The 13,631-nt window shown below is 49.9% G+C and overlaps 1 protein-coding gene across 1 annotated transcript in view; it reads right to left on the bottom strand.

Annotated features, from left to right (window-relative positions):
* RCOR3 (REST corepressor 3) overlaps nt 1–13,631 on the bottom strand; it is a 372,673-nt gene that overhangs the window by 215,769 nt on the left and 143,273 nt on the right. Inside the window, exons 7-9 of the mRNA XM_085612842.1 lie at nt 10,928–10,951; nt 10,270–10,284; nt 9,266–9,289 (exon numbers count right to left, since the gene is read on the bottom strand). Coding sequence (XP_085468968.1) covers nt 9,266–9,289; nt 10,270–10,284; nt 10,928–10,951 — 63 coding nt within the window. The remainder of the gene's footprint in view (nt 1–9,265; nt 9,290–10,269; nt 10,285–10,927; nt 10,952–13,631) is intronic.

Raw genomic sequence — 13,631 nt, 5'->3', positions numbered from 1 at the left:
GGCGTTGTGTGGGTCCTGTAAAGAAGAACACAGGACAAACAGGAGGGTAAACTGTCAGAATAACAAGTTACCTTTGGTAACATTCTTTGTGATGGACAATTATACATTTCTAAAATGTACTGAACTTTAATTTTTGGATGTGGGCCTTATTGATAATTGGGTGGATACATTAAAAAATATATTAAATAATATTCACGTGTTTACATTTTTAAAAATTGTTATATGTTTAAATAAAAAATATTTTTATTAATTATGTCCTAAATTGTAAATTTGGGTTGCTGGGTTTAATGGTGGATTGTGTTAGCATTAGTTGAAAAAATATTTGGAAATGTAGAATAACTAATATATTCATTATGCAAATGGTGACATTGGTAACTTTATTCAAAGATATGTTAATTACATTTAATTAATATATACTTACCTATGCAGTATTGATATTTTGGTCGGCATCATTTTTGCAGTCCTTATTCTGATACCTTACATTTTATGTAGTAAAAGTCGATATTTTGGACCTCGATATTCTTGTATTGGAAACTTTTCATAGGCAATATTCAGTCACACAACCATAGTAGCAGCCAGTCTTTTTAGATGTGCCTCTTTTTGTTATTTAAACAATCACAGAATTTAGAGGGCAGTACAGCCATTAACCATTCATCGCGCCATCAATCACTATAGCCTGGTATATGGATCCTGTTATGAGAAAATCTCCATACATTAGGATCATGATTAACCATTTCCATACAAACAATGTAATCTGAGCGGATTCAAAACGTGAAACATGTAATGGCTGGATAACCGATCGAATACCCATCTCTATATATTATTATGTATTGATCTTCTTTCCTAATGTCTGACTGATAAAGCTTTCTCTGGAAGATCTAAAACTGGACATTTGAACAAAGTGCACCATCTCCAAAAGTACATTTTGAGCCAGTTGTGTCTGGAATTAGCCGAAGGTCAGACACTGTAGAAGATTATAAAATCTGAATCTGCTGCTATTCCCATGGCCGCCCAAAAAAAGAAAACCTTTTGGGCTTCATAGCTCAGTCTGTGTCAAGGGTCCAATAACATAACGAATTATGTATCAGACTACAAGAATATGAAGCTCAGAAAAAAAGATGGATTCAATCTACTCATTATCTCTTATTTTAGCAGTAAAATGAGTGGAGATGGGGTGCACATATTTAACCAACCTGTTTTGTCAACAGACATGAATACTGAAAATGTCAAAGCAGAGTCTGCTTGTGCAGCCACACATACAATTATTAAATATCCACACTCCGAATTCCAATTTTGAATACAAATTAGCCAAAAAACAATTACTATCAATATCAATTACACTATTTAGCGTGTCATTTTGAAAAGAAAAAAAAAGTCTTCAATAACTCCAGAAATTCCCGTTTGATATGTGGAGAATTCTCTTTAAATGGAATGCTCGTGAGGAACAAGTTACTTACCTTCGGTAACGATGTATCTGTAAGAAACATTAGTTAGTTAGATTCCTCACCTTAGAATATCCCCAGGCGTCAGGCTGGATCCCGAAAGATTTTGTCCGGCGTCGGGCGTCAGAATGATGTCGTCGGAGTACTTAGACGCCGCCCTCGCGCGATCTTGTACATAGCTTTCCGCGCCAGGAACGCAGAGCCATGCAAGGGACCGACACTGGTGCCAAAAAATCTAGGGCCCTGAAAAGGATAGCCTTAACCCTAGATGTCAGTTCGCAGAACGGGGAGCATGGGTGGGTCGGTGAGGAATCTAACTAACTAATGTTTCTTACAGATACATCGTTACCGAAGGTAAGTAACTTGTTCATCTGAAAGAAACACGTTAGTTAGATTCCTCACCTTAGAATAGATACCCAAGCAATACCATCCCCGGTGGTGGGTCTGCGAACCAAGATCACACCAGAAAGTCCTGGAGAACAGAACGGCCAAAGAAGCCGTCTCTCCGGACTTGGCTGTCCAGGCAATAGTGCTTGGCAAACGTGTGCAGTGAAGCCCACGTCGCCGCCTGAGAGATGTCCCGCAAGGGAACTCCCCGGCCCAGGGCAGTAGTAGCCGCTGTGGCCCGGGTGGAATGGGCCCTCAACCCAACAGGAGGGTCCTTTTTTGCCAAGGAGTAACACATTTTAATACACAACACGACCCACCGCGAGATGGTCCGTTTGTGTACCGCTTTCCGCTTCTTAGCTCCTACGTATCCAACAAAAAGTTGGTCGTCCACCCGGAACGGTTTGGTGCGGTCCAAATAAAAGGACAGCGCCCGTTTTGGGTCCAGACGGTGGAGCCTCTCTTCCTCTTTTGAAGGATGCGGAGGCGGAAAGAAGGTGGGCAACGTGACAGATTGCCCGAGATTGAAATGGGGTCACCACTTTCGGTAGGAAAGAAGGACGAGGCCGGAGGATAACCTTGTCTGGATGAACAGAAATAAAAGGAGGTTTAGATGATAGAGCCTGGAGCTCACTCACCCGTCTAGCCGAGGTGATAGCTACCAGGAAAGCAGTCTTCAGGGTCAGAAGACGAATAGGACAATTGTGAAGAGGCTCAAAAGGAGCGCACATCAGAAAGGTCAGAACAAGATTAAAGTCCCACTGAGGCATTACGAAGGGGACAGGAGGGAGCATGTGAGTAATGCCTTTGAGAAAACGTGAAACAACAGGGGACTTGAAGAGAGAAGGCTGATCAGGAAGCCGTAAGAAGGCAGAGATTGCAGCAAGAGAACCTTTCAAGGTGCCCAGAGCAGAGCCCTGCTGGACCAAAGAAATAAGAAAGAGTAGAACCTCAGAGAGAGGGGCGGAAAGGGGATCCACAGCCTTTGCTGTGCACCATGCCACAAATTTGTTCCACCGGCAGGCGTATACCGTCTTTGTGGAGGGACACCTGGCTGCCAGAATGACATCACAGACTTCAGGAGGCAAGTCAAATGGCAACAACTGCCGCCGCTCAATCTCCACGCATGGAGGTGGAGGCTGGACAGGTTCGGGTGGAGGACCGTCCCCTGTTGCTGAGACAGAAGGTCCTCCTGAAGTGGCAGTCGTATCGGAGGATCGATTGACATACTGAGTAGCTCGGGATACCAGAACCTTCGTGCCCAATCCGGAGCCACTAAGATAACTTGGGCCCGGTCGCGCTCGATCTTCTTCAGCACTCTGGGCAGAAGTGGTATAGGCGGAAAGGCGTACAACAGACCGCAACTCCACTCGCGACGAAAAGCGTCTCCGAGCGAGTGCTGCCTTGGAAATTCCAACGCGCAGAACTGCTGACATTGAGCGTTCTCTTCGGTGGCGAATAGATCTAACCAAGGTTCTCCCCACTGCAGAAAGAGACCTTGCGCCACGTCCGAGTTCAGACGCCATTCGTGATCCATCATGCACAGGCGGCTGAGTTCTTCTGCTCTGGCGTTCAGAGAGCCCGCCGGATGTTGAACCACCAGGATGATGCCATGGTGTTCCAGCCATGTCCAGAGGCGTAGAGCCTCCTGACAAAGGGTCCACGACCCCACCCCGCCCTGTTTGTTGCAATACCACATGGTGGTGGTGTTGTCCGTGAACACCTGCACGACACTTCCCCGGACAGAGGGAAGGAAGGCTTTCAGTGCAAGCCGGATCGCTCTCAGCTCCAACAAGTTGATATGGAGTTGAGACTCCGCCGGATCTGCGCCTCTCCCATATGGCCCCACCATCCCAGGAGGGACGCGTCCGTCACTACTACGTGCTCTGGTTGGGGTAGGGAGGGGCATCTGCCCCTGACCCAATCGCGGTCCGTGAGCCACCACTGCAACTGTTTCGCAGTGCCCTCCGAGATCAAGACATGGTTGGACAGGTTGCATCGATGCTGGGCCCACCGAAAATTCTGGTCCCACTGCAGAGCCCGCATTCGCCACCTGGCGTAATGCACCAACAGGATGCAGGAGGCCATCAGCCCCAGAAGCCGCAGCACCAACCTGTCCAAAACCCAGGATAGAGGCCGAAAGATGGGAATCAGAGCCTGAATATCCCGGACCCGCTGTTCCGGAGGATAGGCCCAGAACTACGCCGAATCGAGAACCTCTCCGATGAAGAGGAGCTTCTGGAAGGGTCTCACGTGTGACTTCGGCACGTTGATGGAGAACCCAAACATATGCAGGAGGTCGGCCGTAGTCTGGAGGCGGGAGACGACTTGCTGGGGCGAACCCGCCTTCAACAGCCCGTCGTCGAGACAGGTGAAGACCGGAACTCCCGATCTGTGCAGATCAGCCGCGACCACCGCCATCCCTTTCGTGAACACCCGAGGGGCACTGGTGAGGCCGAACGGTAGCACGGTGAACTGAAAGTGCTGCTGATCCACCGTGAACCGCAGGTAACGCCGGTGGGCCGGCAAGACGGGGATGTGAAAATAGGCGTCCTGCAAGTCCAACACTACCATCCAGTCTCCAGGGTCGAGGGCAGCCAGAACCTGAGCTAAAGTGAGCATCTTGAACCGTTCCTTTCGGAGGAAGGCGTTGATGCTCCTGAGGTCCAAGATAGGGCGTAGCCCCCTTTGCCCTTCCTGGGAACCAGAAAGTAGTGGGAATAGCAACCACAGCCTACTTCTGGAATAGGACGCGCTCGATGGCCACTTTGGCCAAGAGGGCCGTAACTTCCTCCCGCAGAAGATTCAAGTGATCCGCCGATATACGGTGGCACTGCGGTGGCATGGCTGGAGGGGTCGTCTCGAAGGGGAGGGAGTAGCCCCTTCGGACGATTTGCAGCACCCACCTGTCCGATGTGATGGATCACCAGTGGAGCAGGTGATGGCGAACTCTGCCGCCCACTGGCGTGGAATGGGCCTGAAAGCTCGGACTAGGAGGGCTTTGAGGCGGATGCTGCCGGGGTGGATGTGGACTGACCGGCGCGTTGCCCTCCAGTACCGCCACGGCGGAATCCACGTCCGCGACCGCGTGCAGGTTGGTTCTGCGGCCGGTGGCTAGGCGGACGTGAGGAGGCGCCCCTTCCTTGGCCACGAAAGGGGCGGAAGTTTGCGGCCGAGAGACCCAAGGACGTGGCCGTAGCCCGGGAGTCCTTAAAACGAGCCAGCGCACTATCCGCCTTCTCACCAAAAAGGCGAGTGCCAAAGGGCATATCCATGAGGGTACTCTGGACATCCCCCGAGAAAGACATGGACCGCAGCTGGGCGTGGCGCCGGAGCGCCACCGTGGTGGAAATCGCCCTACCCAGCGAGTCCGTGGTGTCTAGTCCACACCGTATGGCATGTCGTGCTGCATCTCGCCCGTCAGCAAGCACCTGGGAGAGACGTGTCCGGGCCTCCTCCGGGCACAGGGGCAGCACGTCCTCCACCGTATCCCACAGAGAGTGGGAGAAACGGTCCAAGAGGCAAGCGGTGTTCAAAGACCGCAGGCCCAAACGCAGGGAAGAGAACAGCTTCTTTCCGAACTGTTCCAGCCTCTTGGATTCCCGATCCGGAGGAGCGGACGGGAAGGAGGATTGGGAAGTGGAGGCCTGGATAACCAGACTCTCGGGGGTGGGGTGTTGGGACAGGAAACTGGGGTCGCCCGGAGCAGGGCGGTGGCGCCGGGCCACGTTCCGATCCACAGGAGGAACTGTGGAGGGCTTGGACCAAGTGCCCTGCAGAACGTCTATGAGGGCTTCATTGAACTGCAGCAGAGGCTCTGTGGAGCTTGCTGACGGTTGAAGCACCTCTGTGAGGATGTTAGTCCTCACGGCCACAGAAGGCAACTCGAGCCCCAGGGCTTCGGCCGCCTTGCGCAGCACCACTGAGAAAGGTGCACCTTCCTCCGAGGCCACAGTCGGAGGAGAGATGAAACCAGCGTCCGGGGAGGTGTCCAGACCACTGGCATCCCCCAGTTCGTCTGCCCAGTCCTGTGAAAGTTGGCCCGGTCTGGCCATAGGGTCCTCAGACCCCTCCCAGTCACCCCGTCATCCGATTCCTGATAAACAGGAGGATTGATCGGAGCTGGGCGGTAGATGAAACGCTCATCCATCGGCGTCGGAAACGGCGTCGCGCCGGGCCCGGACAGGGGCTAAACCGGGGAACGGCGTCGTCCGGAGACGCAACCGGTGTCGACGCTGGCGGAGGAGGCGTCGTGAGGTCGACCGGCGCCGGCAGAGATCCAGGCCTGGATCCCTCGGGGACCTGCGGCGTCGGGACCAAAGTCGTCGACGGCGCCGGAGCCGCCGGCACGCGAGTTCGCCCAGTCGAGCCCGCGGGCCCGAAGGCGCGCCGGCAGGCATCGACGGCGGAGCCAGGCCCCTCATGGCCGAGAGGAAGGCACTGACCTCCGCCGGAGTCGCGTCAGTCCCAGGGACCGGCGGGTATGGAGATGGACGCGGCACCTGCTGCTCCGACGGAGCCGCGGGGTGGGACCACACTGACCCTCGGCCGAGTCGCGCGACCGGTGAGGGGAGTCCGAAGAGCGGTGTCGCCTCTTGGACTTCTTTGATCACTTCGACTTACCCGAAAACTTCTAGCCCGACGAGCGATGATGGTGGCTGCGGCTCCGCGACCGGTCCTTGGACCTCCTCCTGGACCATGAGCGGCGCGGAGCCGAGTGCCGAAGCTCGAGAAGCTTACGGGACCGTTCCCGCCTAGCCTTCGAGGTCAAGGCCTGACAATCGGGGCACAACTCCGCGTCGTGGTCGGCCCCCAGGCAGTAAAGGCACCGGCGATGGTGGTCCGTCACCGACATCAGTCGATGACAGGAGTCACAGGCTTTAAACCCAGGCATCCTACCGGCACCAGAGTCGAGTCGACAGAAGACCAAAAAGAGTCAAAGTTTAGTCAAAAATTGACTAAGGGGTAAGCTCTTCCCGGATCGGCGCTGTCTGGCGCGGAAAAAAGAAGAACTGATGTCAGCGCGCGAGGGCGGCATCTAAGTACTCCGACGACGTCATTCCGGCGCACAACGCCAACGACGGACGCGGAGCCGCAGACGACGCCTAGCAACGCGCAAGGGGTATTGCTACAAAAATCTTTCCTGATCCAGCCTGACGCCTGGGAATACTCTAAGGTGAGGAATCTAACTAACGTGTTTCTTTCAGGTAGATTATTACCATAGGTAAGTAACTTGTTCTTCTGATAGATACGTTTAACCTCACATTCCTCGCCTTGTGAATAGATACCAAAGCAGTACCTCCCAAGGTGTTGGGTCTGTGAATTGGCGCAGACTAAAAAGTCCTGCAGGACTGAGAGGGCAAAATGCCTATTTTGTCAAGGCAGTTGTGCTTCATGAAGATGTGCATCAAAGCCCATGTGGATGCCTGACAGATGTTCAGGAAAGGCACTCCGCTTGCTAAAGCAGTGGTAGCAGCTTTGGCCCTGGTGGAATGAGCCCAGAAACCTTCTGGAGACTGCTTCCTCGCCAGTGCATAGCAGATATTTATGCAAAGAACATGGTCCGTTTTTGCAATGCTTTATGACTCTTTGTTATGGAAAACCCTACAAAGAGCTGATTATCCACTCAATGTTCCTTGGTACAGTCGATATAGAAACTCAATGCGCTTTTAGAATCCAAACAATGGAGTCTCTCGTCATCTATAGAAAGATGAGGTGACGCAAACAATGCCGGAAAGGGTGATGACCTGACCGACATGGAGTAAACACTTTCACTAGAATGGAAGTTCGAGCCGTCAAAAGACGATGGTGTAAAGTGGATTTACACAGAGCGCCTGATTTTCATTCACACATCTAGCTGATGTTATGGCAATGAAAAAGACTGTCTTTAAGGTCAGAAGCCTCAAGTGATAACTGGGCAACAGCTCAAATTGAATGCACATTAAGAATGCTAGGACTACTTTCAAGTACCATGGGGCATCACAAAGGGTTTTGGGGAATCAAATGTTGCAAACCCATTAAAACATGTGTAGGAAGGTGGATATCTGACTATGGTTACCCCCAACTTTTTGCCTAGTGTCTAGCTGGTTTTTCGACTTGTTTGGCCTGAGATCCTGCCATCCAGGGTCTCAGTCTGTCTGCTCTCTCTTTAAAATGGACTCCATGTACCCTAGGTACATTCCCCATTGGTAAGGATCACCTTATTGGACCCTGTACACTGTACCCTAGGTACCCAGGGCATAGGTGTACCCTAGGCCTCCCAGGGGCTGCAGCATGTATTATGCCACCCCTCGTCTGGCCTTCCAATCAGAGACAACTGGCTGATCACTCAGCTGGGGCAAGGTTGTGTAATCACCCCTTGCTTAGATATAGTATACCTGTATCTACCCTTAAAATAGACACATGTGAACCTGTGAGCCACTCCTATGGCAGGCCTTAACAATCCTGGAGGCAGAGTGCTTGGTAACATGTGAGATGGTGCTCTAGCATGAGCTGAGCCTGTCTGCAGCTTTCGGAACCATGTCCTTATAGCTGTTCTATGATATAGCCTACCATATACTCTTAAAGTGCCTTATAATTTTAAACGGTTATGGTAACTATGGTTTGGCTTTATCAAAACATGTCGTGTAAGGTGTCTAACACTTTGGAATAATACCCCCATACCATTTCTGGTGATGAGGATATTATTCCTCCCTTCTAGAGGGAGAGACATGTTGAAATCCTACTTTGCTGTTTAACTCTCACCAAAGCCTCAGCATCACAAAATGGATGCTGCTGCCACAGACACAAGTCTGACCTCCTGCTGCTGGGAGTCCTTCCAGCGAGGGAGGCTTGTACAATAGGTTTCCTGCCTTGGGAGGTGCGAGCACCACCCTAGACAGGATTTAGTGTATTGGGGCAGGGAGGGTTGAATGAAACGAGACACTGCCTGGGGCACACAAGGTGTCCCATGCATAGTCCAGTTCAAACCGGTGCTGGGGCACTCCAGCCCCAGCTCTGGCGCGAAACTGGACAAAGGAAAGGGGGTGTAGCCACTCCCCTTCCGGGTCCCACCCATAGGAGGGACCTTGCAGGTAGCCAAGCCCACTAGCCCAGTATATTAGTAGCTAGTTGGGCCCTGCTAAATTAGATTAACCTGAATCTGCAACTTGAACAGAAACTCTGGACCTTCGACATTAGACCTCAGGAAGAAGACTGAAGAAATCTCCCTTGTGGCCAAGGAGTGACTACCCTGGGCAACCAGGCACCATCCAGCGACCGCTGCTTGCTTTGCGACTGAATCCTACGAGGGACAACTGCAGAGACTGACCAGCGCCGAGACTTCCAGACACCTCTGAACTAGATCCACATCTCCAGCGAAGCGGAGACCCGTGGAGGCGACGAGGGACGTGGGACCGGCGACTTGGGAAAAGTGGCTAGTAACTGACTAGCGCGACTTCCGAGGCTCCCTCGAGGCTGTGCTTGGGGAATTGAGAAGCCCCACTCCCGAGCACCATCTGCAAAGAAGACCAGCTCCTCACACTTCACGTGTTCTGCGTGGGGCCCTTCTACACCTGTGTTGCTCGACGTGTTGTCCGGTTGCTGGCCCGTTGGCTAGTAGCCTCTGCGACGACGAACCTTTGTTTTCATCTTGCTGGTCCGGCTCCTCCAGACTGGCACTCGCTCCTCTGTGAAAGGGAAGCACCCCAGACCTTACTGGTCTGCACCAGAAGCAAGTCCTCCATCCTGCGTGGGTTCCGCTTGCCAAGGCTTGTTGGGTCCTGACTCGACTTCGACGCCGCCGACAGCAAGAGCCTTCGTGGGACAGCTCACCTCCTGGTCCTGGTCGTCCTCGACGTCTCCTGGTACCCGTGGCTGCTGCGACAAGCTTCACCTCTTCACCTGCATCTTCACAACATCGCCTGGTTCCTTCCTGGTTCCTTCCCGGCTCCTGGCTGGTGACCTAGACTCTGTCCCTTCTGCTTGCAGGTTCCTTCCTTCTTGATCCCCACCTTGGGATCCACCGGACACTCTTCACTGACTGCCTGTCAGCAACTTTCCTTCAGGCATCCATAGAAGTCCACGACGAAACCCTACGCAAGTTCACACCTATGCCCCCGCAGCCCGTGGGCTAGGTAACTTGGGTACTTCGGTGCTCACAAGGGTATTGACTATCCTAGGGTCTAGTTTCCGAGTCTCGACTTTCTAGCTATACCAGAAGTGTCCTAAAACTGCTTATTTCTAGTGGAGGGGCACTTTGCCCCCAAGATGACATCGGCGAATTGCCCTATGGGAGCAGACAGGCCTAAGAAAAGTGCTGTGGCTCTGCTCTCTTTAAAGTGTTAAAGGCTTAGTCCACTTTCTCTCCCTCAAGACAAGATGTGTCAAAAGGCATGGCCATTAAAGATGCCTGCATGTCTCCAGAGCAATCTGAGGAACTCATCCAGGTGGAGAGCCACACTTAAGATCTTTTCCACTGAGCCAGGTGACACTAGCATCGCGCATGCCAGCGGCATCGTCTCGATCTCTGGATCCCACAAAGGCACATGCTGGAGCATTCCTGACCAGTAGCAGCTCCACCGAAATATTGGAGGTTGAGAAGAAATAGCTGGGTGGTTCCTGCACCCAGCACGCTTAACATGGCTTCAGGTATATTCTGATGATGTTCTCTTTGAACCACTAGACCCCTTAGACAATTTCTCAATACTATGCTCCCGTATACATCTCCACCTTTTGAGAATCACACCAGATTACACTGGGCCGACCTCCATTAGCATGAGATACTCATTAACATTCTTCTGTTTGATTTGCAAATAGTCAGACTTACATTAAGCTTATCCTGATGACGATTCTACCATTCTAAAGGACTGAAACGCCATCAACAAAATATAAAGACCCAGTTTATATAGGTATTTTTTTGTACTTTATGGGCTGTATCTTTGCTAATGTAACTGTGATACACATATTATACTTCTGAATCACCTGAATCACACCTTTGCGTGAGTACTTTCTTCACTTATTTCACTTCATACTTTCCTACACCCCACGGAGTACTTGTTTTTGTAATTTTATTCATTACTGGATCGATATATTTGAACATTTTCTTTTGATTTCATTACATTGGATACTCCATGTTATTCGTGCTCCCTTAGGAACCATGCTTTTATAACATTACTTAAACTAGTTCTAGGGATATCGAGGGTTTCCATGGTTTCTGTTAAACACTCATCATACTGGGGAATACAATTATCTCCGTCACCATAGTTGTCCTTTTCAGAATCCATTACAAATAAATGATATAAAGTCTTGGCCCTGTCGGTGGTAAGGACAAGGTAGCAAAGTAAAAGGGATGGCCAAGAGGTTGTCTGCCAGGCGCAACTTCAGTCGAGGTTGTGGCAGATTCAGTTCAGAGTTTGACAGCATTATAGGCTGTACATGTTCATTCAGTGTCGATGGAGCCGGTATCATGGTCATCTGATTGGGACCAGCACAGGAGATGGTGACAGGGCTAAAGCAGGCACGGGGGTCAGTGCTGAACCTGATGTGGATCCACAGGGCACAAGGCACAAAATGGTTTCAGATCTTTGCATTGCGGTCGAAAACCTTTTTTTTATGTTACCCATTATCAGAAAAAATAAAAAGACCTATCCACAGATAATGCAGGGTGTCAGAGAAAAACCTGTCAAATTACTTTGAGGGTACCCATGCCCCTTCATCACTCTGGCACGTAACATGTAGCACAGTGACAGTCCCTCAGTTTTATTTAGTTTCAGTTGTTGGCCTTTTGTGAATGTCAAATTAAAATAATTTCACATAATGTTTTGCAGTGTGAGAAACAGGAATACAATTAGGCGTTACTAGAGGAAAATTAAAGTCCATCAATCTATTTTGAAGCCTCACTGCAGCACACAATATCTTACAACACAGACTCTGGCTCCAATCTTGTTTCTAATGGGAAGAACAGAGAGCTTTCTATGAAGTTAATGATCATACCCATATTAGAGAACTGTTTAGAGTTTAGCTTTATTTGGATTCCTTCGATTTTTAAAGAAATATTTACTTTTGTACAGTAATATTTCAACATATTGATGTGTATTTTTAAAGGTGCTCCAGGATCCTGTGTGACGAAGGGACTATTAAGTGCTTATTACTACTCATGACCGTCTCCTGGAGGACGAATTGTTGGTTCCAGCCACATTTTCAATATAAAAACAAGCATTGGCATTGCCAATAGGTCTCGCCTTTGGGACCTTATAAGTGTTTAGCCATGCAACAGTTGATGATCTTGCACCAAGGATATTGTGCTGCATAACTAAATACTTCTAAGGTTTCCAAAGCGAGACCTATTGGCTATGCCAATGCTTGTTGAAATAGGGTACATAAATGAATGGGGTAATGCTGCAACTCGGTGCTCTTTTGAACAGGGGTAAAATAACCCACGTAAGTGATGTGTTCAGCCTTCACCACAGCTGTATATTTCACATTAGTCCCGAGGATTCACTGCACAGTCCCCATGTGCGACTTGTGAGGGGCAGGCTCCAGCCTGGATGCTGCAGGACTACTATTGCAAACGTATTTTCTGCCACCGACCGCGCGCTCTGATAACTCGGAAATCTGAAGGATGCAGGCAGCGCTAGCGTTCCCAAGGAGCTAAGGCAGGAAGGAGGGGGCGGGGCCGTTCTAAATGGGATCCTGTCCCGGCATAAAACGTGGGCGGCCGTGGTTTAGATAACACAGGCCCTGCTGCGTTAACCACGGTTCGGTGTGAGTCAATGAAAGGAGTGGAGCTACTCTTCTGACGGAGCGGTGAAAGGACAACTAAAAGAGTCAGGACTGACAGGAAGTGAAGTACTAAACCAAACGTTAGCTAAACCAATAGAAACAAAGAATAATTGAACGCGAGGCTCAGAGAACAGAGGGTGTAAGAAAGATGGCAAAATGAGTGTGATATGAACAAGCAAAAAGACAGACAAAGAAAGATTCGAGGGAGAGAAAGAGGAAAGGAGGAAACGTGTGACAGGGATATGAAGGCAGCGTAAAGAGCAAGCAATAGTTCACTTTAACAAAATATCAAAGGAAATAAATGAGAGATAAACATTAAAAAGAGAAAGAGAGCAAAAGCATCACGAGACAGCAGGAGAGGGATAGTAAGAGCAAAAATATAGACAAGCGCTAGTAATGTTGCCAGTTGTGGGTGTGCTGGCAGAGGAGGCTGGGTCTGCGCAGCAAAGCGGCCGTGCGGCCGCGAAATTGAAAGTGATCGTGATCAAAGCGGCCGTGCGGCCGCGAAAGTGAAAGTAAGCGCGGCGCGCGCGCCCGCGCACATGCACTGTAGCTTTAGGCCACGGCAGCACTTTGTAAAGCCCAGATATAAAATGTCTCTTCGAGCCTTTGGCTCGCGAGACCTAATAAACAGAACACAATCCCATGTTCTGTGATCTAGAGCAGAAAAAAAGAACCGGGGGACCACCATTGCGCTGCATTACAGAATAGCCGAGGTCCCCTAGCGGCCTTAATGTGACAGTATTCTTTCTCTATTAAGCTCTGTTGTCTTTGGGAACATTTCCCTTTAGCTTTCCTCTTTTAAAAGGGGTAAAATGCAAATTAGTTTTGCCCAGTATTATTGACATACATCTTTTGAAAGCCTTTTATAGTTTGTTAATAGGTTTTTAGTTATTTTCCTAATACAGCTCTTTCTAAAACAAAAATAATAGACAGCAACTGTGGCTGATAAAAAAACATGTTTATCTGGAACGTTTTTAGGTTTATTTTAAACGTGTTTGAAGATCCCTTGTCAAAGTCAAAGAAACTTATTGAGCACAC

The sequence above is a fragment of the Triturus cristatus genome, chromosome 6 (genome assembly GCF_964204655.1).
Source record: "Triturus cristatus chromosome 6, aTriCri1.1, whole genome shotgun sequence".
NCBI classification, from domain to species: domain Eukaryota; kingdom Metazoa; phylum Chordata; class Amphibia; order Caudata; family Salamandridae; genus Triturus; species Triturus cristatus.
Note: the sequence above shows the minus strand (reverse complement) of the source record. Positions and strands in the feature narration are given on the sequence as shown.